Here is a 26,463-nt window from a genome sequence, read left to right as displayed (position 1 = left end):
AGTCGGGCTTCGCCCCTGCTGCTCACAGGAGGGGTGATGAGGGCTCCTGGAGTTAGAGGGGCTCACGCCCCCCCCACAGCAGGTGCACTGGCAGGATTCTGTGCGCAGGCTGCAAAGGCTTGTGGACCCCATGCTGGGGGAATGGGGGTGTCGGTGCCCCTGAGCGTTGTCGCAGGGGCACGGGGTGGGGGTGGGGGGTTCAGGTGCGGGAGGCTGTAGGAAATAACCCAGGGTCTGCCCAGTCGTCTCCGTGCCAGCGAGTGTGCGAAGGGGGACGGGCGTACGCTGGTGAGTACTCTGGGGGCACAGGCAGAGTGTGGGTGTCTTGTTTGAGTCCCTCCCCAAGCCCCAGTTTGAGTACAAGCTAGGCTTGGTGGTTTTTTTATTGATATTGATGTCATTCTAGGTAAGGAAAAATTAGAATTTTAAATGACTAGCACTTCGTTTTCATACCGAGGCACATATCGGAGCGTTTTGCTCGGATGGGAGGATCACAGAAATGACACAGTGGCTTTTGCCAGCTCGAACACAAATGTGCATTTTGTTCTCATCAGAACAGCGGCGGCACCGCGCAGCGCAGAGCGAGCGCAGGGGCTTGTTCACGGCTTCATCCGCACACCTCCTGCTCACGGGCCCACGTCCCACCCCTGCCCGCCTCTGGGCACACGGCCCGCGGGACAAGGGGGCCGTGGTGGCCTCGCCAGCCCCGATTTCCGGCCTGAATGGTCAGCGAACACAGGCCCGGTCACCCGTACCCAAAATGCTGGGGCAGAAGTGTTGGGGATCTGAATTTTTCTAGACTTGGGAATATTTGCCTGCTCCTTACGAGATGTCCTGGGGATCAGATCCAAGTCTAAACAGGAAATTCAGCTGTGTTTCGTAGGTTCCTCAGAAACATAGCCTGAAGGTAATTTTATTTAATTTGAACAGATTTAAATTTTTATTTATTGTTTGAGAGACATAAAAACACGCAGAGAGCTTCCATCCCCCTGGCTCCACTTCTCGGATGCCCGCCTCGGCCAGGGCTGGGCTGAGCCAAAGCCAGGAGCTGGGAACTCCTCCAGGTCTCCCACATGGGTGGCGGGGGCCCGGTCACTTGAGCCATGACCTCTGCCTTCCGGAAGCTGGGGTCAGGAGCCGGGGCCTGGCATCCCACCCTGGCACCCTGGTGTGGGGACGCAGACGCCACCTATAGGCAAGGGTGTGTAATAACTTTCTGCATGAAACCAAGTTGCAGGATGTGAATTTTTCCACTCCTGGTGTCTTGTCGGTAACTCAGAAAATTCAGATTTTGTAGCATTTCGAGTTCTGGGGTGTTCACCCCGGCCAGGGAAATGACAGGAGGAAGCAGGGCCGGAAGGGGCCCCTGGGTCATTCCCCTGTCTCAGGTCTCCGTGGCCTTCTCCCCACGTTGGAAGCAAGTTCTGATTTGCAGGAAAAGCCTGGCTGGGGCCGGCCAGCCGCTCTGCTCCCCCCGCCGTGGAAGTGGCTCCTGCACCTCCAGTTTGCCGTGGGTCTCGCTGAGCATCTGCACACGGCGGCCACGGGACTTCCGTGCCCTGTGGTCACACAAACCCCCTCCCCCCATGTGTTTCTTCCACTCACGTATGGACCCCACAACCTGGCACATGTCACCCACAAAATCCCAGCTCCAGGATGCAATAATGGAGAGCCTGAGACTGGGACGGCAGAGCATAAAGTCGAGAGCCAAGGGCCCCATGTGACCCCACGGGTCTCACGCCCATGACGCCAGGCCGGGCTGGGCCACCTGCGCTGTCTGGATGCCCCACGTGCTGTGGTTTTATCTCGCTTCGATGTCTGATTGCCAATAGAATCGAGCCCTGAGCAAGCCTTCTCTCCCCCGCAGGGCAGTTCCTGGGAGACCAGCGGCTCAGCTACGGGCAGCCCCTCACGCTGACCTTGCACGTGTCCTCCGGGGGTGCCCCCCCACCCGCCATGCAGCTGAGTCTGGAAGGGGCGGGCCTGGCCTTGTCTCTGAGGCCCTCCCTGGATGCTGGGCAGCCAGGGGAGGCACAGCTCAGGTTCCTGTGAGTGTCCGCCCCTGTCCTGAGCGGTGGGAGTCGGGGTGGTCCCCGAGGGCAGGGCACGGCCAGACCCCGCTCTGTGGTCTGGGGGCTGCGGTGGGGTCCCGGGCTCCGGCACCACTGTCCCGGCTCAGGTTTTTCTTGCGTCGCCCGCTTCTCCTCCTCTAGGTTACAGGAGTCTTCTGAGGACACGCACCCTCCGCTGCCCGCCTTCCACTTCCAGCGGCTCCTGGCCAACCTGACCGCTCTGCGCATCCAGGCCAACGTCACAGCTCCACGCCCCCAGCTCTCTGGTCAGTACTGGCACAGGCTGCCCCGGGCTGGCGCTGGGCTGGGCTCCTGGTGCAGTGCCTGGTGATAATCCACTCCACACAATTTTAAAATACGAAGGGGCTGGGGCTGTGGTACAGCAGGTAAAGCCATTGCCTGTAGCTCTGGCATCCTACTTGGGCACCAGTTCGAGACCCGGCTGCTCCACTTTTGCAAGCTGTGTGTTAACAACACAGGTCCCTTGATTTAACTTTAAAAAAAAAAAAAGATATTTAGGGCTGGCATTTTGGCAAAGCAGGTAGAACCACCGCCTGTGATGCCAGCATCCTATATGGGCGCCACATCCCGGCTGCTCCACTTCCGATCCAGCTCCCTGCTGGTGGCCTGGGGGAAGCAGTGGAGGATGGCCCAGGTGTTTGGTCCCCTGCCACCCACATGGGAGACCTGGATGGAGCTCCTGGCTCCTGATTTTGGCTTGGCCCAGCCCTGGCCATTAATTCCATTTGGGGAGCAAACCAGTGTGTGGAAGATCTCTCTCTGTCTCTCTCCCCCTCTGGAACAAATGAATTTTTTTTAAAGATACTTGGTCCTTACACTGCCACTGTCTCCCTCTCGTTCCCCCTGTGCAGGCCAGGTGCTCCTGGCTGAGGTCCGGCTCACGTCAGCCCAGCCCCAGCGCGGGCCCTTCCCCGCAGCCTCCTGGGTGGAGACTTGCACGTGTCCCCAGGGGTACACAGGCCAGTTCTGTGAATCCTGTGCCCCAGGCTACAAGAGGGAGACTCCACAAGGTGGTCCCTACGCCAGCTGTGTCCCCTGCACCTGTAACCGGCACGGCTCCTGTGACCCCGACACAGGTGAGTCTGCTGACGCCCCATCCTAAGGCCTGGCACAGGAAGCGGAGAGCCAGTCTGGCGCTGGGCACCTGGCCAGGCTGTGGGCGTGCAGGCGCCGGGCTGTCCTCACGCTGCTGCCTGGCCAGCTCGTACTCTAGTGAAAGCAGTAACGGGGACGTAGTTAAGCACGAGGCTCTGTGCCAGGGAGCTCAGCAGGCCGCCTGCCCAGGTGGCTTCCCGTCTGCACTGAGCCACCTCCTCCCAGTGAGGACCACGGAAAGATCGGAGGGGCTCCCTGCCGGGCAGGGATGCTGGAAAGACGGACGGAGGCGTAACCTGGCAGGAGGCGGCACGTGGGCTCTCGGGAGGGCCACACAGGTGACAGCGGCACGGAAGTGTCGACCCAGGCCACACGCCCGCCACCCTTCACCTCTCAGTGGCTCGTGGCTTCCGCAAGGTCACTTCCCTGCCTGAGCCCACGTCCTCCTCTAGATGAGAAAGGTGTGTGTCCCGAGAGGCCCAGGCAGCCTGCTGGGTGGGAGAGCCGAGCGGCTTCACCTGGGAGGTGCAGGTCACGACAGTGCCTCCTTTCCAGGAATGCTGGCAATGGGAAAACAGCGCCCTTGGGTTCTCCCATGGCTGAGCAGTTACGGACGCCCCCGGGGCCATGGCTGTCCCTTTTGAATGGCCGGGGAGCTAAGGTGCAGGGCACCAGCACAGCCAGTAGGTGGCAGAGCTGCACCTCCCACCAGTAGTCCTCACCTGTAGAGGGGCCTGGCTCAAGGTCACACAGCCGGGTGCTGGAGGGGGTGCTGGACAGAAGGCTCCCTCCACTCCCACGCCAGGAAGCCTGGAGCAGGTGGGATCTCTGGTTCATGCAATACGTGGGGTGTCCGTGGAAGCCATCACTGATCCAGCCCAGATAAGGCCTCGTCAACCTCCAGAAGTCCCCTAGTGAGGAAGGAGCCCAAGCTGTCATCCCCCTAGAGCCCCCGCCCCCCCGCCACTTCCGGTAAAGTCCTCATTGTACAGTGGGCCACCGTCTCGCAGACCCCAAGGAGTGATGAGCCCGCAGGGGCTGGGCCGAGGCAGGGGCGGTGCCTCTCGGCTGCCACTCCTGCCCTGCTTGTCCACCCCTGGCTTCCCACCCTTCCTCCCTGCTCACCTCAGCCCTGCTGGGTGCTGCTGGGGCCCCCGGAGTGCTGGTCTGGTTAACTCCTCCTTGGCCCGGCCTCACCCTCAGGCTCTGGTGCCGGGGTTTCCCTCCCAAGCACCACAGACTCTGAGCAGGGGGAGAGAAAAGCAGGTCGGGAGCATGAGCTGGCCATGTCACCTGGGGAAAGGAAACAACAGCAACGGCAGTAATAATAACTGAGCACCAGGATGTGTGCGAGGCGCCTTGAGTCCTGATGAGAGCCCTCACTGTCAGTTGTTACTCCCATCTTGCTGGTGAGCGCTCAAGGGTGGGAGTGGCAGGTGATTGGCCCAGGTTCACGCGGGTCCTCAGTGGAGGATGTGAGCCCAGTGTGGGCTGGCTCCAGGCCCAGACCCTTCATCTCCACCCCAAGGGCTTCCCAGTGCCCGGGCAGCTGGGATGTGCTCTGAGACTTCTCCGGCCAGTGTGCCTGCTGTCTCCCGGGTGGGGAGTCAGCTCGGCAGGTGGTAAGCAGGTGCTTGTCTCTCCCCCCTCCCCCAGGGATCTGCCTGTGTGGCCACCACACCGAGGGCCCGTCCTGTGAGCGCTGCTTGCTGGGTTTCTATGGCAACCCTTTCCGGGGCCAAGCCGACGACTGCCAGCCCTGTCCGTGCCCCGGCCAGTCGGCGTGCACGACCATCCCAGAGAGTGGGGAGGTGGTGTGTACCCACTGCCCCCCAGGCCAGAGAGGTGAGTGGCTAGGGCAGACCAGCGCCCAGCGCGCCCGCCTCTGCCCTGGCCTCCTGCGGGGGTGGGGCCTGTGTCTGTGGCAGATGGGCAAGAGCCCGGCTTAGAGGGCAACGTCCCAGAGTCGGGGCCGCCGGCTGCCATGGGTCACCTGCAGAACTTGAACACCGTGAGCTTCGAAAATGTCCCCGTGGGTCCTGGCCCATGGAGCCTGGTGCACGATGGAACCCAGGACCGCACACTCATGATAAGGTCACGGGAGAGTCTGACAGCGGCTGACGGGGAAGCCTCGCGCAAGGTGTCCGGCGCATAGCAAATCTTCCCAGGCAGACGGGTCAGTTAATCCACAGGCCGCCTCAGCTGCAGCTCGCAGCTTCTAAAGGTCAGGTGGAATGTGAGGCCGAAGTCAGGTGTGCATGTAGCACACACACCACACACACATTCCACACCGTATACACATATGCATGTACAGGTATACACCCACCATGCACACACATACACGCACACCATACACACCATACACACACCACACCATATACACATATGCATGTACAAGTATACACCCACCATAGACACACACATACATGCACACCATACACACCATACACACACCACACCGTATACACATATGCATGTACAGGTATACACCCACCATGCACACACATACACGCACACCATACACACCATACACACACCACACCATATACACATATGCATGTTCAGGTATACACCCACCATAGACACACATACACGCACACCATACACACCATACACACACCACACCGTATACACATATGCATGTACAGGTATACACCCACCATAGACACACATACACGCACACCATACACACCATACACACACCACACCGTATACACATATGCATGTACAGGTATACACCCACCATAGACACACATACACGCACACCATACACACCATACACATACCACACCATATACACATATGCATGTACAGGTATACACGCAGCATACACACTTATAGATACATACCACATGCACAATACACCTCACCATATACACATATGTACGCACACATATATACACACCATACATACCACATACACACATATACACACCACACGCCATACACCCACACATACACCACACCATATACACATATGCATGTACAGGTATACACCCACCATAGACACACATACATGCACACCATACACACCATACACACACCACACCGTATACACATATGCATGTACAGGTATACACCCACCATGCACACACATACATGCACACCATACACACTTACACATATATACCACATACACACATACACACACCACACACCATATACACATATGCATGTACATGTATACACACACCATACACACTTATACATACATACCACACACACATTATACACACATATACACACCACACCATATACACAAATGCATACATGCACACACATACACGCACACCATACACATTTATACATATATACCACATACACACATATACATACACACCACATACACCACACCATATACACATATGCATGCACACATATACACGCACTGTACACACTTATACATTTGTACCATATGCACACACCATATACACATATGTGTACATACACACACACCACACACCACCCACACCATATACACATATGCATGCACACATACATACACATCATACACAGTTATACGAACATACCACATACACACATACACACACCATACACACTTATACGTACATAGCACATACACACATATACACACATCATACATACTTAAATGTACATAGCACATACACACATATACATGCACCACACCATATACACAATGCATACACACCACACACTGTATACCACACACACCACCATACACACAACCCACATATACACTCCACACACCATATACAATTTATACATAGCACATACACACATATACACGCACACCACACACACCATACACCACACACACCACACCATAAACACACATGCATACACACACCATACACACCGTATACCACACATACCCCACACGTACACCACACACAGACTAACCACACCATATATGCATATACATACACACCACACACATCACCATACACACAACACACATGTATACCACACACACCATATACAATCCATACATACCATACCACATACAGACACCACACACGTACACACACATGTACACACAAACATACACCACACATACACACAGAGAGACACACACACACCCCACGTACACACATGCACCAGGCCTCTCCCCAGTCCTCACTCCTGCTTCCAGATCCGAGCCGTCCCAGACTTCGGGCTTTTTTTAGCAGCTTTTGGAGAAATTCACAAGCCCAGCATTTCATCATGGAAAATGTACAAACCAATGGCCTCCATTGTTGCATTATTAGTATCTTATTGTGATGTAGTGTACAACCTAAACCCGGCCATCGTAGCCACGCCAGCGCCAGGGTGCAGTTCACGCGGCCCTGTCAGCGTGTCAGTGTCGAGCGTTTCCCCAGTGTGCGGTTGTCACCCCCGTCCGCCCCCCGGACTTTGCCCCACCCCAAGCTCAGCACCCAGGAAGTCGGCGTGAACACAGCCCCCTTCCCTCTGGGTCTCGGTGACTGCTCGGTGCTCTCCGTCTCTCTGGGGCCGTGACAGGCGTCTCGCTCAGACACGCTGTTTGTCCGCTTGTGTCCGGGTCGTCTCCACGAGCTTGATGTCGTCAGGCTCCCCGACATTCCACCCTGGACTTGGCCCTCTGATCGGTTAACTGGCTCTCAGCTGGCACTGCTGGGTGTGACGGGCACAGGGGGCCCGCACCTGTTTTTTGTGATGATACAGGTGTTAAAATCCGCGAGTCCATGCCAGTACATGCCAGACAGTGGAGGCAGTGTCAGGACATCAGGAGAGCCGAGCAGGTGCAGGCGGGCAGGACACTCCCCAGAGGACACGGCTCCCCCCAGGGACCCGTTTCCTGGGTGTAGACGGAGGGAGATGGGTGTGCCTGCAGGGGTCGTGACCCTGTGTGGAGCACGCAGTACAGGCATGTTCTTCCGAGCCCCACGTGTGTCCAGAGCAGACCTCTGAGAGCCGCCGCGTCCACCTCCTCCTCCAAGGCTCGCTATGACCCGAGGGCCGGGAGGTGAGGGCAGCAGTCTGAGATGAGCGACCCAGAGCTGGGGGCGGGGCAGAGGAGGCAAAGGGGCCCCAGCGAGGAGGGAGGTGACGGGAGTGATGGGGCAGTGACCAAGACCGTGGTGGTGGCGGGAAGATGATCAAGGTGGGGGGGGTGTGTGTGGTCAAGATAGTGAGGATGATGACGACTGCCGAAGGTGGTGTGGTGATGAGGGTGACGCTGGTGGAGGTGGGGAGGGTGTGACCAGGTGCTGATGAGGATGGTGAAGCTGACAGTGATGAGGATGAAGGCTGATGACAGCCCCTCCCGTGCCCCATACCCCACCCACACCCACACCCCCACCCCGCACCAGGCCCTGTACTCAACGCAAATTTGTCCATGGACTGGCTACCGGTGTCTGGCTTACCAGCGAGGAGCCAGGGTTGAGAGAGGCACGGTGACTCACCTGAGACCGCACCATCCAGCCGAGGGCTGACCAGGGCCGGAGCCCGTGCTCTGCCCTGCTAGGGGACTGGGGGACGTCCCTTCGCCTTCCGCCCACGTGTTCTCTGCACACACAGGGCGGCGCTGTGAGATCTGTGCCGATGGCTTTTACGGGGACCCGCTGGGGCGCTCTGGCCAGGCCCAGCCCTGCCGCCGATGCCAGTGCAGCGGCAACGTGGACCCCAACGCCGTAGGAAACTGTGACCCGCTGTCAGGTCTCTGCCTGCGCTGCCTGTACAACACGACGGGCGACCGCTGTGAGCGCTGCCAGGCGGGCTTCTACGGGAACGCCCTGGCCCCCCGGCCCGCGGACAGATGCACGCGTGAGTACCCACCCCCCGAGCTGTGCGCCAGGTGCAGTGGCTCTGCTCTGGCTCAGGACCCAGCGGGGTGGCCCCTCTACTGGGCTGTGCAGCCTTGGGCGAGTTCCCTCCCTTCTCTGTCTCCTTGTCTGGAAAGTGCGAGGGTCTCCTCTCCTCCAGGCCCCCTTTCTCCTGCTCTGACCCTGTGATTCTCTCCCTGCTTTGGTCTCTGGGGCTCACCTCGCACTCTGCAGCTGCGCGTAGGCTGCCCCAGCATCGACCTGCTCCTGGTGACCCCCTTCCTGCTGCCCTCTGGCCCCGCTCAGGGGACCACGGTGCCCAGTAGCCCATGGAAGGCTCCCCAAGGCCCACAGGGGAGACAGTCAGACTTAGCACAAGAGGTTTTTTGTAGAATCTTTCCCACACAGCACCACGGCCACCCCACTCACCTCTAGCATTTTCCCCCAAGACGTATTTATTTGGAAGGCAGAGTGACGGGGAGAGAAGGAGAGACACAGAGAAAACTCTTCCTTTGGCTGGTTCGCTCCCCAAATGACTGCAACAGCTGGGCTGGGCCAGGCTAAAACCAGGAGCCAGGAGCTCCATCCTGGTCTCCCATGTGGGTGCAGGGGCCCAAGCACTTGGTGCGTCCTCTGCTGCCTTCCCGGGTGCGTTAGCAGGGAGCTGGACGGGAAGTAGAGCAGCCGGCCTCGAACCCGCCCCTGACAGGGGCTGCAGCGTTGCAGGCAGAGGCCTCCCCCTCCGCACCACCACACCAGCCCCCATCTCCTGCTGTACGCAGCCCCTTCGAGAACACAGCCCTGGCGGAGGGTGAGACTCCGCCCTCGTGACAGACAGGCGAGTGGGGTCATGTGACTGGGGCCCTGCCGGTGACCCCAGCAGTCTCTGACCTCTGCTGCCCCATGGTCCCGGGCTGCCTCTCCAGGGATGCCAAGAATGAGCTGAGGTTAGCTCGTCCCCGATCCTTTGGCCAGCCAGGGGTCAGGAATCTGGGCTGAAAACGATTCCTCTCTGGGGGCTGCCCCAGCAGCCCAGCCTCTACCGGGTACCTAGAGACTGAGTGGACGGTCTGCATGGCCGCCACCCCCCCACCCTTTCCTGCTCTCACCCCAGCCTGCAGCTGCAACCCCGGGGGCTCAGTCAGCAAGCAGACGCCCTGCGACCCCGTGACCGGCCAGTGCCCCTGCCTGCCTCACGTGTCTGGACGAAACTGCAGCCGCTGCCTCCCTGGCTTCTACGGCCTCCAGCCCGGGAGCGGCTGCCGGAGGTGGGTGGGGCAGGGCTGCGGGAGAGCCTCCAGGGAGGGGCCGGGTTTGGAGTGTGTCATCCCACGTCCTCTGTGCCCTTCACCAAGGGGGACAAACTTGGCGTCAGACTCAGGGCCCCGGCAGCCCGGGCCGCAGGCCAGGAACAGCCCGGAGGGAGGTGACGTGGACGCTGCTCCTCTCCCTGGGGCCGCCGGTCACTGGTGTCCGCTCTGGCCACAGCAGCCCCGTAGGCAGGCGTCTTTGGCAGACAGTGGAGACCCCAGGGGGAGCTGAGTAAGGCCAGGAGGCTTCTGCCTGCAGGGCTCATCAGAGGCTTTTTTTTTTTTTTTTTTGAAGATTTTATTGATTTGAGAGGCAGAATTACAGACAGAGAGGGAGAGACAGAGAGAGAGGTCTTCCATCCGTTGGTTCACCCCCTCAATGGCTGCAACGGCCAGTGCTGATCCGCTCCAAAGCCAGGAGCCAATAGCTTCTTCCAGGTCTCCCATGCAGATGCAGGGGCCCAAGCACTTGGGCCATCTTCTGCTGCTTTCCATAGCCATAGCAGAGAGCTGGATCGGAATAGGAGCAGCCGGGACTTGAACTGGTGCCCATATGGGATGCCGGCACTGCAGGTGGAGGATTAGCCCACTACACCACAGCGCCGGCCCCTCCTCGGAGCCTTTACTCTGCTAATTGCATGGGGACTCCCAATGGAGGGCCAGAGTCCTACCAGCACGCATGTCCCCATGGTCTTTTTTTCCCCCCTTCACTTCTTAGCTAGCATCCTGGGCCTCTCGTGCTTCCCAGAGCCCGGCTTAAGGACGCCACTCACCTTGCGTGGCGTGGGGACAGCCTGGTCTGCACAGGCCAGCCGCAGCTGGCACAGGAGTTTGCCCCACACCTGGTTCCTTCCCCTGTTGTAGCTGCAAATGCCACCCGCTGGGCTCCCAGGAAGACCGGTGCCATCCAGAGACTGGGCAGTGCCCCTGCCGCCCGGGCGTCACAGGCCTGGCCTGCGACAGATGCCAGCTGGGTTTCTTTGGCTTCTCCATCAAGGGCTGCCGTGGTAAGGAGTTGGGGTGCTCTGCTGGCTGGAGGCGGGGCCTGAGGTCTGCATCCAATGGGAAAGCTGGTAGCTGGGGAGAGGGCGTGGCCAGACACAGGGTGGGTCCCTGGAGCGAGGCTGTGGAGGTGTGGAGCCAGGTGGGGCGGCTGTAGGAGGCTGGAGAAATCAGGGCATGCTCTGCCACGGCAGTCGTAGGCGGGGACTCCGAATTCGATAAATCTCTAGCAGGCTGATTTTTAAGTTGATAATTTTGTAAGGCCAGCAAATGATGTCATAAATATCCAAATGGCCCCTGGCAGACAAAAGGTTCCCCAGTCCTGTAGGGGAAGCTGGGAACCCTGTCCCAGGTGCCACTGCTAGATTCCTTCTGGTGTGCCCTGGGGTCACCAGGCCACCCTCTGGGCCTCAGCTTCTGCGCCTGTGTGGTTGGGCTGAGTTGGCGGCTCCTACACCTGGCTGGTCCTCAGGTCCCAGGGACATTTAAACCGATCAGCCTCAGCCAGCCCCTCTGACCATCTGATCACGCTCTCCGGGGAAGGGCCCAGGAACGTGTACCTGAGGCTGCCTCGGGGGCTTCTGGGAGCTGCAGGGGTGAGGGTGCAGGGGCGACCATCAGGGCACCCAGCACCCATGCTGCCAACCCCTCCAGCCTGCAGGTGCTCGCCGCTGGGCGCCGTCTCGGCCCAGTGCCACGAGAACAGCACGTGCACCTGCAGACCTGGTTTCGTGGGCTACAAGTGTGACCGCTGTCGCGACAACTTCTTCCTCACGGCTGACGGCACCCAGTGCCAGGAGTGCCCATCCTGCTACGGCCTGGTGCGGGACGAGGTGAGCCCGCCTGTGGCCCCCGTGAGTGCCAGCTCCGTGCCAGGCCCCGAGGGCTGTCCTCACCCACAGTGCCCACCAGCCGCCTTCTCGTGCCGAGCCTGGCCCAGCCCTCACCCCTGCCCTTCCCCTGCTTGGGGTGGACAGGAGAAAGGTGTCTCTTTTCCCCGTGGTCCTCCCTGTGGGCCGAGGTCTCACATTTGTCCTGGTTCCACCTCCTCTGGGAAGAGGGTGGGAGGAAGTGTGACGCCCACGCAGGGCTGCGGTTGAGTTCTGATCAGGGAGACAGGGCGGCGCTGGGGCCAGGAGTTCGGGCCCTGGGGTTCCCCAGGGGGGCTTCCTCTCCCCCAAGCCCCAGGCAGGAGGCAGCCTTGGGAAGCCTCAAGGTCCCCCTCCTGCTCCAAATCGGAAGAAGTCCAGGCCTACACGCCCTTCCTGGAAACCAGTGGGGCCAGCTGTGTGGGCACAGGGCCGTGTGCCGGCTGCAGGGAACAGATGGGGGCGAGTGCCACGTGGGTCCGGAAAGGTCACGAGGAGCCTTTTCCAGGGCAGTTTTGCTTCCAAATGAGTTACGTCAGGTTTGGCCCTGGGATAGACAGCCTTGTGGTTTTCAGGGCGTTCATTGAGGGCTGTGGGATCCAGGTCCGGCTCGGACCCGTGGCCCTGGCTCACAGGTGCGTCAAATGGGGACGTGGCCAGCACCCAAGCACTCGCACCAGGGCCGGCTCTGAATGCGTCTCTAAGAACGCTGATATCGTTGGCGTGGTTAAGGGGACGGGCCTGGGGGAGGCGGCCCCTCTGTGCCACGCCCTGGGCGTGCAGCTCCAAGGACAGGCAGGAGCCTTGCCCTCCTGTCCTTTTGCAGGGGCTCGGAAGTGTGGCTTTGTGGGTGCTGTGGGTGTGAGAAGGGAAGGGATGGCTCGGGGTGGGGGGCCCAGGCTTGGTCCTCAGCGCTGGGGTGTGCCCTCGACCTCAAGGCCCAGGGCAGGATCGGAGGGCAGGCCAGGAAGAAGCCCAGGAGGGGTCCACAGCCTCACACACGCCCTTCCTTCCCTGTGCCCCTGCAGGCAGCCACGCTGAAGGCCAGGCTGACCTTGATGGAGGGGTGGCTGCAGGAGTCTGACTGTGGCAGTCCCTGGGGGCCGCTGGACATTCTACAGGGAGAGTCACCACGTGGGGATGTCTACCAGAGGGGCCCCTTGCTGCAAGGTGCGGGGAGAGCAGGGGGCGGGTGAAGGGGGCTGGCTGGTCATTCGCCCCCAGGGAGCCTTCGGTCTGGTCGCATGTCACCCCTGCACCGCCCCTGCCATGTGCTGGGCCCACTGCTACTCTCCCCGGCCTGTAAGCTGGGTCCATTCATGTCTTCGCTCACCCCCAAGTCAGTGTTGGGGCACTGTCCCAGGTGCTGAAGAGGTGGAGAGCCCTGGATTCACTGCCATAGCCTCAGTTAGGAAAAAGGAGACTGTCCCTAAAGCGATGGGAGCGTGGAAACTTAGGGAGCGCTGCAAGTGAGTGGATTAACGTGTGTAATCCCGTGTGCACGAGCAGCAGACATGGGTGAGCTGTGCACCTGTTGGCAGGACTGGCAGTGGAAAGAGGGAGCTGTCAGATGCCACATCTTAAAACGACCCCACCTGAGCCACGCGGTGACTTGCAGAGCTGACTCGTGGCAGAGGGTCACTGCTGTCCCCGATGCCGGAGTGGCCTGTCGTGGCTCAGACAGCTTGGGTCATGATGTACCTCCTCTGGGCCTCAGCTTTGGCATCCGTAAAATGGGCAGACTTTGCCCCGGGACTCACGGTGGGGTGCTCAGAGCTAGTGAGGGGATTCGGCTGTGCCCGAGGGGAGAGGAGGCATGGATGGAGGCCCTGGGGGTTGGGGGAGGAAGGTGTTGGTGTGAAAGCGTCACTGCTCTGTGACCTCTGGGCTGGGGGCTTCCTGCAGGGGCCCAGGAGGCCTTCCTGGAGCAGATGGTTGGCCTCAAGGGAGCTGTGAAGGCTGCCCAGGCGCGGCTGCAGGTGCTGAGCAGGAGTGCGCGCTGTGGCCAGGATGGAGCTCGGAAGCCCTGCGTCCAGCTGGCCGACCTGGAGGCGGTCCTGGGGTCCTCGCACGAGGAGATCGCCCACGCGGCCACCGTTCTCACGTCTCTGGTACCTCCGGGCACTCCCTCCCTCTGAGCCTGGCGTGGGTCCCAGCCCCTGCCTTGCTGTTGACCTGGTGACCTGGGCACGCCTGCCCCGTCTGGGGAGGCTCGGCTTTCTCTCCAAGATGGGGATCACACAGCGCCCACTCTGCCGCTCCAGTGTGAGCCATGGCCGCACAGACGGTGGCTGTGTGGTCCGGGGGGGGGGGGGGGGGCGGTGGCTGCGGGATCCCCTCATGTCAGGCCTCTGCCCACTGGGTGTGAACTCTGACCCGCCCTGGGTGAGGACGAGACCCCTGGTGCCGTCTGCCTCTGCCCGGTGTTAGCCAGGTGTCCTCTCTCTCCTTTTTCTCTAAAGGTGATTCCCCAGGAGGGGCCCAGCCAGCCTACCAACTGGAGCCTTCTGGCCACAGAGGCCCGAGCCCTTGCCCGGAGGTGAGCCCCAAGTCCCTGGGGCCCGGCCCGGGCTGGCCACGCGTCAGGGCAGCCTTGGGGAGTCCAGCCCCTCTCCTGGGGGCTCCAGCGGCAGGGTCAGCCCCACAGAGGCCCCAGCACAGGAGTTGGGACCAGATGAGTGTGAGAGCAACCTGGCGGGGGGCAGATGTCCCCACGTGGGCGGGAGGGGCTGTAAGCAGACTGTGGTTCCAGGGATGTCAGAGCAAAGCTCGCTCAGCTGAGGGTACTCGAGCGTCTGCCGGTTTTTCCTAACCAACAGCTGTGCTGAGATCTGTCCACACACAGTGCAGCTCAGAGCTTGGAGTGGATTCAGAGCCGCCTCGCGTCTAGAACAATTTCATCACCCCTAAAACAAAGCCCAAACCCAGGGACCCTCACTGCCATCTCTGCTGGGCCTCCTGTCCCCTGTGGCCACTGTTCCACCTCTGTGCGTTTGCCGGCCCCGGGCATTTGGGGTCAGTGGGGTCACACAGGAGTCCAGCTCTTCCCACTCAGCCTCCTGACTTCAAGGCTTCCCCACGCTGTGCCGTGGGTCTGTGCTTCTCTCCTTTCCCCCACTGAAGAATATTCTAGCGCACGTGAGCCACATCCTGCTTATCTAATTGGCTTTTGCTGGGCATTTGGGTAGTGTCGTGTACTGTTGTGTTTTTTTCCTAATTTTTAGAAATATTTTAATCTACTTGAAAGGCAGAGAGAGAGAGATGCTAGATCTTCTATCCGCTGGCTTACTCCTCTGGGCCAGGCTGAAACCAGGAACCCGGAACTCCACTCTGGTCTCCCATGTTGGTGCCAGGGCCCCGAGCACTTGGACCATCTTTTTCTGCCTCCTGGATCGTATCCGGACTGCTCCACTTCCAAATTGAGTTCCCTGCTCGTGCGCCTGGGAAAGCAGCAGAAGATGCCCAAGGGCTTGGACCTCTGCACCCACGTGGGAGACCTGGATGGAGCGCCTCACTCCTGGCTCCGGCCTGGCTGTTGTGGCCACTTGGGGAGTGAACCAGCAGGTGGAAGACCACTCTCTCTGTCTCTCTGTCTCTCTCTCTTTCTCTCTTTCTCTGTCTCTCTCGCTAAATAAATCTCATATAAAAGAAGAAAAATCAGCTTGAGACGTTGAGGACCCAGGACCTGCAGCGGCTTCCGCTTTGGTTTGTGCCGAGGACTGGAACTCCTTTTACAGCTGAGGGAACCGGGGAGCTGAAGGACACTGTGACACGGCAGTGACAAAGCCGGCTGTCTTGCCTCTCTCTTCCGTGCTGTGTGCATCAGGGTGACTGTAGAGCTCCCTGTGCACACTGAGAGGCCAGGACAACAGCATACACCAGAAACCCCAGGAACAGGGGTGTCGGGGTTCCCTAGGCAGAAGCAGGAAAGGAATCCCTGACCTGTGGCTGTCCTCCCGGGCGGCGAGCAGCCCAGGTGGCCGGGCACGTGGGTTTGGACTCAAGCCCCTGCCCTGTCCGTGTGGGCCCTGGGTGACAGTCTAGGGGGTGTTGTTTCCACACAGCCACAGAGACACTGCCGCCAAGATCAAAGCTGCCGCTCGGAGGGCCCTCCTGGCCTCCAACGCCAGTGACGCGCTTCTCTGGAATCTGGTGGACGGGAGGTTGGCCCTGGAGACCCAGCAGGAGCTGGAGGACAGGTGAGGCCTCTGCAGGTGCACATAGGAGCATGGAGCTGGCCTCCTGGAGCTCAGGGGTCCTGGCCAGAGGCTGCTGACTCCAGGACTGCTTCCCCGAGCCCTGCCGTTCTGGGTGGTCGGTCAGGACATCGGGGTCTGCATGCATCCAGCTTGGAGTGTTGGAGTGGGCCCGCCCAGGGGTTAATTACAGGAAGTGGCTCGTGATGGGGAGGGGGTGGGGGGATGCTGCTCGGCCCAGAGCAAGAATCTCTGTCTTCCCTGCAGCTCCTGGGTACCCCACCCTGCCCCCAGTTAGGGCAGCTGCCGCTTCTCTGCCTCTGTCCTCTCAGCTCCAGGGCCAGGGCAGGACCCACCAGCGCCTTGCCGAGCCCCACGCTAACCTCTCCAAATGAGAGAATCTGGATGGCTCAGTTTGGACCAGGTGCCCAGCCATGGGCCCGATGCATGGCTGGAGTGAGGTCACATGACCGGTCCTGGGGGCAAGGTCCTGGCGACAGGAAGGAAGCCAGCGATCTCCACCCCAGCGGTGCCCATAGTCAGAGAGGCCTGGGCAGAACAGGCACCAGGCAACCGGCCAGCTCAGGAAACCATTCTGATTGGTTGATGACCAAGCCATGGGCCGTCTGAGCTAAGGGCCCGCAGCCACCCTGCAGCTCCAGGGTCTCTGTGTCCTAATGGAGAGCCACAGGCCCAAGGTCACCAGCAAGGGCACGGCCAAGCCAAGAGCAGGGCCTGGGCCCCTGTGCTCCCCACATCTCCTGGTGTTTCCCTCCTTCCCAACATCACCAACACCTGCGGTCCTGCCAGGGGTGGGTCCGGGACAAAGAACGAGCTCCCTTGGGTGCCTTAATGCTTTGTTCAGAAGTCTCTGGGTAGCGGCTGCTTTCTGAGGCCGGCCGCCGGGGACACATGCGACTCCACCGGGACAGTCAGGAGAGGCTCGAGGTACCCGTGGGCGCCCTACTTCACGGCCCTCCGGGCCTCTGTGTGCTCTCAGGTACCAGGAGGCCCAGGAGGCCCTGAAAGCGTTGGGCACAGCTGTGGCAGAGGCACTGCCCGAAGCTAGGAGGGTGCTGGCCGCCGTGCAGCAAGTTGGTGCAGATGCAGCCCCGCGTCTGGCCTCACTGGCCGCCCCTGGATCACGGGTCAGCTGGGCCGACCTTGGGGGTGGGGTGGGGGCCCTAGCAGCTGGGGAGGCCAGTGGGGCCCAGCACACGTAGGAGACGTGGCTCGATTGTGGCAGTCGATTCAAATGAGCTAATCCCCCGGCCAGCCTGGCAGCGTCAGGGCCCGGCCAGCGTTTGTTGGAGACATCGCAGCTGCCGGCCCAGGTAATGGGGGGGCTTCAGAAAGTTAATAGGACATCAGATGGAAAGAGACGTCTATTCTGGTGCCAACCATTTTTGGTATCACGACACGCATTTGCCCTGAGCTTTTGGAAGCACCCCCCTGCCACCGAGGGAACTGGATGCTGTGCGGTACCCACACAATTCTGCTTCAGCCCAAAAGATCCTATCTTCTGAAGCAGCCCAGCCCCCGGGTTTCAGCTGCAGGACCATGGACCTGGGGAGGGAGTCTCTCGGGACAGCATGGAGGCCACCTGGTTTGCAGGGGCACAAGGCTTGGGGTGCAGGCCAGCAGCCAGGAGCTGGCCCTCAGCCTCAGCCCAGCCCAGTGCTTCTCTCTGAATAGGGGCTCTGCCCCCTCCCCATCTCCCTGCAGCCTCAGAAATCCCAGGCCAGGGACCTGAGCCGGAAAGTGGGGTCCCTGGAGAAGATGGTTGCATCGAGAGAACGCATGGCCACCAAGGCCACCCGAGCCCTCCGGGCCACTGCCCGAGCCGCGCTGCAGAAGACGGAGACCCTCGTGCAGGTCAGCTCTTGTTCTCTGGAGCAGGGCACCTGCAGAAGCCAGGGCTGCCCTGCAGGTGATCTGGGGTCGGGGGTTGCTGGAGCGGGGAGAGCAGACAGGAAGCAGCAGTTTTAAATTTGTCATTTTATTTATTTGGTATGATAAGGCAGAGTTGCAGAGCGAGAGAGGGACACACACACACACTCTTCCCTCTGCTGGTCAACTCCTCAAATGGCTGCAATGGCTGGGGCTGGGTCGGGCTGAAACCAGGAGCCTGGGACTCCAGCCGGGTCTCCCACGTGGTTTCAGGGGCCCACGTACTCCAGCCAGCCCTGCTGCATTCCCAGCTGCAGTTGCATGGAGCTGGATGGGAAGTTGAGCAGCTGGGGCTCGAACTGGCGCCCATAAGGAACGGCCATGCTGCAGGCCTCTGGGTCACAACACCAGCACCAGGATGTAGTTCTTTTCCGCCCTCTCGTGCCACCCCCAAGCCCCACACGTTCTCAGACTGCACGAGCCGCGGCTGGGGACCCTGGTTTCCCAGAAGAGAATACAGATGGGGGCCGCCTTCCTCGGCGTCAGTTACAGCCGGGATGGGTCTTGTTCCTCCATCAGCGTCTTCACCAGATACCCAGCGAGGACTGATCTGAGCAGCCGTGGGGACTCAGCCACTTAACCCGAGTTTGGCATTTACGGTCTCGAAGGGGAGACGACATTCAAAGGTCAGGGAATACTAGCAGAATCACAGGGTGAATGTAGCTGGATCCTACGGTTTCCAACCCATTCGAGTGTAAAAGAGCCTTGTAAAGTAACTTTTAAAAAGAACTTCACTTGGAAATAATATTAGACTCACTGATAGGGTGCGAGAGAGTCCCAAGAACCCCCACGTGCCCATCACAGATTTCCTCCAGGTTATGGTTTTGCCAGACCACAGACCCAGAGCTGTGCTGTGCTGGTGCCCCCATAGCACTGATACGGCCATGCTCCAGTGCCCTCGTCCTGGGCCAGGACGCCAGGAAGAGAGGCGGCCTCCGAGAGTCACGGCTGCACCCCCCCACGCTGCCCCCCCCCCTTCCTCCTGCCCACCCTGCTGGGCCTGCAGAGCGAGACTGAGACAGCATCCGGGGTTTCTCAAGCCCGTATGGTTTGTCCATTTCTCATATTGTCACGGCGCTGAGATTCACGTCACGTACTCCGAGCGGGGCTCAGTGCCTTCCCCGTGTTGTGCGCGTGTCGTGTGCCTGTGTCATTCCACAGCCGTTCCCCCTCCCCCCAGCCCCAGGCAACCACCTGTCCGCTCTCTGGAAGTTTCACAAAAACGAGCTCACATGACTCGTATCTGGCCGCCCTCCCTCAGCGCCGTGTTTCTGAGCCTCGCTCCCCTGTGCTGCAGCGTGGTTGGGTGACATCCCACTGTGGGATGAGCCACATCTTGGGCATCCTTTAAGTACCCAGTCCTGTTCAGTGGCCAGAGGGGAGACACTGCCAACTTGTGATTGACAGCGGCCGACACGCAGCCGCGTTCTGACCGTGATCGTCTGCTTGTCCGTCTCCCCTTTAGCGCTCTTCCTCCGAGCTGCTGTGGCTCAGAGCTATTGGGAGGCGTCCAGGGTTTAACATTTGTAGAATGAGCCGGGCGCGTGTTCCTGCTGCGTAGCGTTCCTAAGTGGCAGAGTCACAGTGATGTCTTAGGGCCCCGTGTGCGCGCGCCTGCCTGACTCACGTCTGGGCTGTGCACCTGTCAGGCCAGCTGCCCAACCTCTCCCTTCCCTTGCAGCTGCGCCAGGAGGCCACAGCCGCCCTGACCCGGGCTTCCTCGTCTGTCCAGGCTGCCACAGTGACTGTCATGGGAGCCAGGACCCTGCTGGCCGACCTGGAAGGTACGTGTGTCCCGCTGAGCTCTGGGCTCTGTGGAGCAGGCCTGGCTGCTGGGCAGAGTGCAGCCAGGTGGGCTCTAGCCAAGGCAGCCACTCCCCCCACCTCCCGACCTCCCCTGGCCTCTTGTCTCTGCCCGTGTCACACACCACTCACAGGCCCCTTGCCCACCTGGCCGTCCCCTCCAACCCCTGGTGTCTGGAGGCCCTTGGCAGAGCTCAGGACCAGGTGGGAAGAGAATCTGCGGCCTCTGGCCTAGTGCATCCTCGCCAGGGCCCAGCAGGCTGCCCTGCTGTGGTGTTGAGTAGGGCTGTGGGGTTTCTCTTTAGAAGGGGTGTGGGGCCGGTGCCATGGCTCACTTGGTTCTCTGCCTGCGGTGCCGGGTTCTAGTCCCATATGGGTGCTGGGTTCTAGTCCCGGTTGTTCCTCTTCCAGTCCAACTCTCTGCTGTGGCCTGGGAGGGCAGTGGAGGATGGCCCAAGTGCTTGGGTCCCTGCATCTGCATGGGAGACCGGGAGGAAGCACCCGGCTCCTGGCTTTGGATTGGTGCAGCGCCGGCCGTAGCGGCCATTAGGGAAATGAACCATTGGAAGGAAGACCTTTCTCTCTGTCTCTCTCTCACTGTCTATAATTCTACCTGTCAAATAAAAAAAAAAAAAAAAAAAAGGGATGTGGGCGGGCGGGCATGTGGGTGATCCCCACATCCCATGTCAGAAGCCTGCTTCTTCGAGTCCTGGCTTTTCCACGTCTGATCCAGCTGCCTACTGGTGCACACCTTTGGAGGCAGCAGATGATGGGCGAGTACTTGAGTCCCCGCCACCCACATGGGAGATTTGGGTGGAGTTCCAGACTCCTGGCTTTGGCCTGGCCCAGCCCTGGCTGTTGGGGCATTTGGGGGATGAATTATTAGATACAAGATCTGCTTCTGTCTCGCTCACTCGCTTGCTCTCTTTCTCTCCACACACATACACACACACAGAGAAAGAGAGTGAGAGAAACTCTTTGAAATAAAATATATAAGGGACAGAGCTGTGGTGTAGAGGGTAAAGCACTGCCTTCAGTGCCGGCATCCCACATGGGTGCAGGTTCAAGTCCCGGCTGCTCCACTTCCAGTCCAGCTCTCTGCTATGTCCTGGGAAAGCAATGGAAGATGGCCCAAGTCCTTAGGCCTCTGCACCCACATGGGAGACCCAGAAGAAGCTCCTGGCTCCTGGCTTCAGATCGGCTCAGCTCTGCCCATTGCAGCCATTTGGGGAGTGAACCAGCGGATGGAAGACATCTCTACCTCTGCCTCTGTAACTCTGCCTTTCAAATAAATTAAATCTTTTTTTTTCGAAAGGCAGAGTGGACAGTGAGAGAGAGAGACAGAGAGAAAGGTCTTCCTTTGCCATTGGTTCACCCTCCAGTGGCTGCCGCAGCTGGCGCACCGCGCTGATCCGAAGCTGGGAGCCAGGTGCTTCTCCTGGTCTCCCATGGGGTGCAGGGCCCAAGCACTTGGGCCATCCTCCACTGCACTCCTGGGCCACAGCAGAGAGCTGGCCTGGAAGAGGGGCAACCGGGACAGAATCCGGCGCCCTGACTGGGACTAGAACTCGGTGTGCCGGCGCCGCAAGGTGGAGGATTAGCCTAGTGAGCCGTGGCGCCGGCCTCTAAATAAAATATTTTTAAAAAAGAAATAAAATAATTAAATGAAAGTTTTAAAAAAGGAGGGATGTGGGTTGATGCCTATCCAGGCCTCCCCCCCCCCCCATATTTGTTTATTTAAAAGGCAGAGAGTTAGAGAGAGAGAGAGATCTTTCATCTGCTGGTTCACTTCCTAGATGGTCACAATGGCCAGGGCTTGGCCAAGCCAAAGCTAAGAGCCTGATACTCCATCCAGGTCTTCCACATGGGTCGTAGGGGCCAAAGTACTTGGGCCATCTACCACTACTTTCCCAGGCCATTAGCAGGGAGATAAATCAGAAGTGGAGCAGCTGAGTCTTGAACTGGCGCCCATATGGGATATCCTAGCATCACAGGTGGTGGCTTAACCTGCTGTGCCACAATGTCAGTCCCTGGTCCAGGTCTTTTTTTATTTATTGGGAGCTGGCATTGTGGTGCAATAGTTTAAGCCACCATCTGCAATGCCAGCATCTGTATGGGCACTGGTTTGAGTCCTGGCTGCTCCACTTCCCATCCAGCTCTCTGCTGTGGACTGGAAAAGCAGTGGAAGATGGCCCAAGTCCTTGGGCCCCTGCACCCACGTGGGAGACCCGGAAGAAGCCCCTGGCTCTGGCCTGGCACAGCCCCTGCTGTTGCGGCCATCTGGGGAGTGAACCAGCAGATGGAAGATCTCTTGATCTTTCCCTCTTTCTCTGTAGCTCTGTATTTCAAATAAATAAATCTTTAAAATTTTTTATTATTTTTATTTGAGAAGCAGAGAAACACAGATCCCCTATCTGCGGTTCACTCCCCAAATACCTGCAACAGCTGGGGATGGGCCAGGTGAAGCTGGGAGCCGGGAACTCAGTGCAGGTCTCCCACGTGGGTGGCAGGAACTTGAGCCATGTCCTGCTGCCTCCCTTGATGCACCCAACAGGAAGCTGGAGGCAGGAGCAGAACCCAGACCCAGACCCAGGCACCCTGCTGTGAGATGCAGGCATCGCAGCTGCCCACCCCCAGGTCTTTTTGAGCTTCAGGGCAATGAGGCTCGGTGCCCCCATTTTACAGATGGGTAGAGTGGGGACAGGGATGGCTGCCTATCCCTGGCTAAGAGCTGAGCTGGGAGTGGAAGCCAGCCAGTGTTACAGTTCCCCAGCTCTGTGCTCCTTGTGCCTTGGGCTTCTGTGTTGTCCCTCCCCCAAGCTGTGGCTCCTTACCCAACCGGCCAGGTAAGGCAGTGGCCCACCCTGAGCCTCAGGCGTCTCATGGGCCCAAGACCATTAGTCAGGTCTCTGCCGGCCCTGGACTTGGCTCTCTCCCCAGCCCTGCTCACTGCCTGCGGCTGGTGTAGCACAACCCTAGGTCCATGGGTCCAGAGGGCAGGCTGCTGTGGACCTGCTGCTCTTTGAGTCTCTCAGTGGCCTGAAGCCTTGGTCACCCGCTGTATGGGGCGTGGCTGTGTTCAGGGGGAGTAAGCTCAGTGCGGTGTGATGATGGACCGTCAGGGTTTCAGGGTCATTGCCGCAGACCACACGTCAGCAGGACGCCTGCCTGCCTCCAGCCATGGAGCGCTCACGGCCTTGTACGTGACCCTCCCCCACCTGGTTGTTGAATGGTTCTGAGAACAGGAGGCCTCCCTGTTGCTGCTCTGTGATCCGCACGAGGGCCAACCTGTAGCCCCAGGCTCTTTCCCCATCCCTCATCCCTCCCGCCCCTCGGGCCTGTGCAGGGAGCCTTCCCTGGGCGTGGCCATGGGTTCCACCAGGAGAAGGTAAACTGTGTTCCAGTCGGTTTAGGGATCGTCTCACACTGTAGCATCCTCTTGAGGCCTTAGGGAGCACAGATCAGAGTATCAAAGGCCCCGAGAGGTCTTGTAATGAAGAAGCCTGGTGCCCTTACTTTAAACCTAAATTGACCTCTCTCCCTAACATGTATGATCGCCCTATCTGTAGGGTTAGGCCTGCCCAGGACGCACCGTGAGAAATACCAAGTTCATATATAAGAAGCAAACGAGATGGAGTTTCTGGATGAACAATTCTGTAATATTACGCCTCTAAAGATTAGAAGGCTTGATCCTATTTATTTATTTATTTTTTATTTTTGACAGGCAGAGTGGACAGTGAGAGAGAGAGACAGAGACAGAGAGAAAGGTCTTCCTTTGCCATTGGTTCACCCTCCAATGGCCGCCGCGGCCGGTGTACCACGCTGATCCGAAGGCAGGAGCCAGGTGCTTCTCCTGGTCTCCCATGGGGTGCAGGGCCCAAGCACTTGGGCCATCCTCCACTGCACTCCCGGGCCATAGTAGAGAGCTGGCCTGGAAGAGGGGCAACCGGGACAGAATCCAGTGCACCGATCGGGACTAGAACCCAGTGTGCTGGCGCTGCAAGGCGGAGGATTAGCCTGTTGAGCCACGATCCTATTTAAAAGCCAACTCTCCTCCTTATGATAAATTTCTCTTGAAATTTTGCCTGAGGGGTCTCTTTCTTTACCAAGTGGGTCTGCTTTCTTAGATAATAAAGCCTGTAAGATCTGTAAAATTCCCTTTTTTAAATTTTTTAAAAAGATTTTTATTTGTTTATTTGCAAGGTAGAGTTATAGACAGTGAGAGGGAGACAGAGAGAAAGGTCTTCCATCCACTGGTTCACTCCCCAGATGGCCGCAACGGCCGGAGCTAGGCCAGTCTGAAGCCAGGAGCCAGGAGCCTCCTCCAGGCCTCCCCCATAGGTGCAGGGACCCAAGCACCTGAACCAAACTTCCACTGCTGTCCCAGGCCGTTAGAAGGGAGCTGGATCAGAAGAGGGGCAGCCAGGACTAGAACTGGTGCCCGTATAGGATACCGGTGCTGCAGGTGGAAGACCAGCCTACTGCGCCGCAGTGCCGGCCTCCAGCATTTCGCTTTTAGTCTTGGCTGCTCGGGGCTCGGAGCTGAATAGAGCATTCTGCTCCTGCAGTCCATTATCCTAACGGCTGGTGCCTCTCACTCTGCTTCCCTTCCTACCCCGTGGTGATGTGTGGCTCCTGGTCTTCCACTGGAACGGCCTCACGGTTGACCTGTCCGTCCCCATGCACAGTTCCAAAGCTTGCTGGGAAAAGGGAAAACGTCGACGTGCAGAGCTGAGTGGGTTGCCTGGGTTTTTCCCATAAGATCTCGTGCAAATCCCCACTTCATAGCCCCACTTCCGTTGTCCGAGCGCCTGGGGCTGGTCAGTGAGCATCTGGCGAGCACTCGCGGCACGAGCCCCGGCGTCCTGACACAGCCCCGGCCGGGTTTGCAGGGACGCGGCCACGCTTCCCTCGGCCCCAGGACCAGGCCGCACTGCAGAGGAAGGCAGGCGTGGTCAGGGCCAGGCTCCTCGCCGACGTGACAAAGAAGACCAAGCAGGTGGAGAGGGTGCTGGGGAACGCGGCGTCTGTCTCCTCCACCTCCAAGAAGAAGGGCCGAGAAGCCGAGCTGTTGGCCAAAGAAAACGCCAAGGTCAGAGCCTCAGAGCCATGGCCGTGGAGGCAGTCGCTTCCCTGCTGTGGGGCTGAGAGCTGCCTCCCGCCCCTCGCTAGGTTAAACGCTGCCCCTGCAGATCCACCCTCCCCGCCATCCGTGTCCAGTGCTAGGGCTCCGCATTTACCGATTGCTCAGTGGACCCCAGGTTCAACCTAGGGGCCTCACATCGGTGACCTTGCTAACCCTGCACTCCCTGTAGTGCAGCGGAAGACCGCAGGCCCGGCCAGGTACAGGGGTGGAGTCACATAAGCAGGACTCGCACCTGGGCCTGCTTGGCTCTGCTGCCTACAACTCGAGGCTTTTCTTTAACCAGGGCCAAATTCTAACCAGGTGGTGTCACTCCCCCCACCCCCGCCTTTGTCGTTCATGGTCCCTGTTGCACTTTCTTGCATGGCACCCAGCAGCCTGTCTGCATTCAGTGCACGTTTCTAGAATGAATGAGCGAGCAGTGTGATGTGCGAAGTGGGAGGTGGCCTTCTGGCCGTGAGTCCTTTACCTGCAAAAGGACTTGCTCACTCATGCCCTCTGCCCTGCCGCCACCCACCCCGTAGCTCGCCAAGGCCTTGCTGCGGGAAGGCAAGCAGGGCCAGCGCCACGCCAGCCGGCTCGCCAGCCAGACGCAGGCCACGCTCCGACAGGCATCCCGGCAGGTGCTAACCTCGGCAGCACGCAGACGGGAGCTGCAGGAAGCTGAGCAGGTCAGCGAGCCGAACCCCCGTCCCAAGCCCTCCTGTCCCGGGCAGCCAGGAGGGAGCTGCTCAAGCCGCCCCCCTCTGCCACACAGGCAGGTGCCGGGCTGAGCGAGATGGAGCGGCACATCCGGGAGTCACGCCTGTCCCTGGAGGAGGACATCAGGGCCTTGTCAGAGCTCCTTGCCGGCCTGGGTAAGGAGACCCCAGAGCTGGGCCCTGTTCACCCTCCCATGGCTTCCCATCTCGGTCCCTGGCCAATGACGACCATTCCTCGCCCTCAGGTCCCTGGGCGAGGCAGGGAGGGTGCCCAGGAGTGAGTCCACTTTGAGGTTTTTTTATGTTGAGAGAGACACAGAGAGCTCCGATCTGCTGGTTCCCTCCAAATGCCTGAAATAGCCAGGCCTGAGCCAGGCCAAAAGCAGCAGCTGGGAACCCCACCGCCGTCTCTCATGTGGGTGGTAGGGACCCAAGTAGTTGAGCCATCACCTGCTGCCTCCCAGGGTGCGTGTTAAGAGGAGCCGGGATCTGAGCTGGGACTTGAACCCAGGCACTCTGATAGGGGATGCAGGTGC

The 26,463-nt window shown here is 59.5% G+C and overlaps 1 protein-coding gene across 2 annotated transcripts in view; it reads left to right on the top strand.

Annotated features, from left to right (window-relative positions):
- LAMC3 (laminin subunit gamma 3) overlaps positions 1-26,463 on the top strand; it is a 53,326-nt gene that overhangs the window by 25,277 nt on the left and 1,586 nt on the right. For both annotated transcript variants that reach the window (XM_062206882.1, XM_062206881.1), the window contains exons 10-27: positions 1,868-2,048; positions 2,214-2,338; positions 2,945-3,169; positions 4,845-5,033; positions 8,709-8,954; positions 10,068-10,221; positions 11,128-11,270; positions 11,920-12,098; positions 13,163-13,304; positions 14,040-14,245; positions 14,597-14,673; positions 16,199-16,333; positions 17,331-17,478; positions 18,056-18,205; positions 19,962-20,064; positions 24,976-25,175; positions 25,751-25,897; positions 25,984-26,083. In XM_062206882.1, coding sequence (XP_062062866.1) covers positions 1,868-2,048; positions 2,214-2,338; positions 2,945-3,169; positions 4,845-5,033; positions 8,709-8,954; positions 10,068-10,221; positions 11,128-11,270; positions 11,920-12,098; positions 13,163-13,304; positions 14,040-14,245; positions 14,597-14,673; positions 16,199-16,333; positions 17,331-17,478; positions 18,056-18,205; positions 19,962-20,064; positions 24,976-25,175; positions 25,751-25,897; positions 25,984-26,083 — 2,850 coding nt within the window. The remainder of the gene's footprint in view (positions 1-1,867; positions 2,049-2,213; positions 2,339-2,944; positions 3,170-4,844; positions 5,034-8,708; positions 8,955-10,067; positions 10,222-11,127; positions 11,271-11,919; positions 12,099-13,162; positions 13,305-14,039; positions 14,246-14,596; positions 14,674-16,198; positions 16,334-17,330; positions 17,479-18,055; positions 18,206-19,961; positions 20,065-24,975; positions 25,176-25,750; positions 25,898-25,983; positions 26,084-26,463) is intronic.

Source organism: Lepus europaeus, chromosome 12 (assembly GCF_033115175.1).
Source record: "Lepus europaeus isolate LE1 chromosome 12, mLepTim1.pri, whole genome shotgun sequence".
Classification (NCBI taxonomy): domain Eukaryota; kingdom Metazoa; phylum Chordata; class Mammalia; order Lagomorpha; family Leporidae; genus Lepus; species Lepus europaeus.
This window is presented reverse-complemented; position numbering and strand designations above follow the sequence as displayed.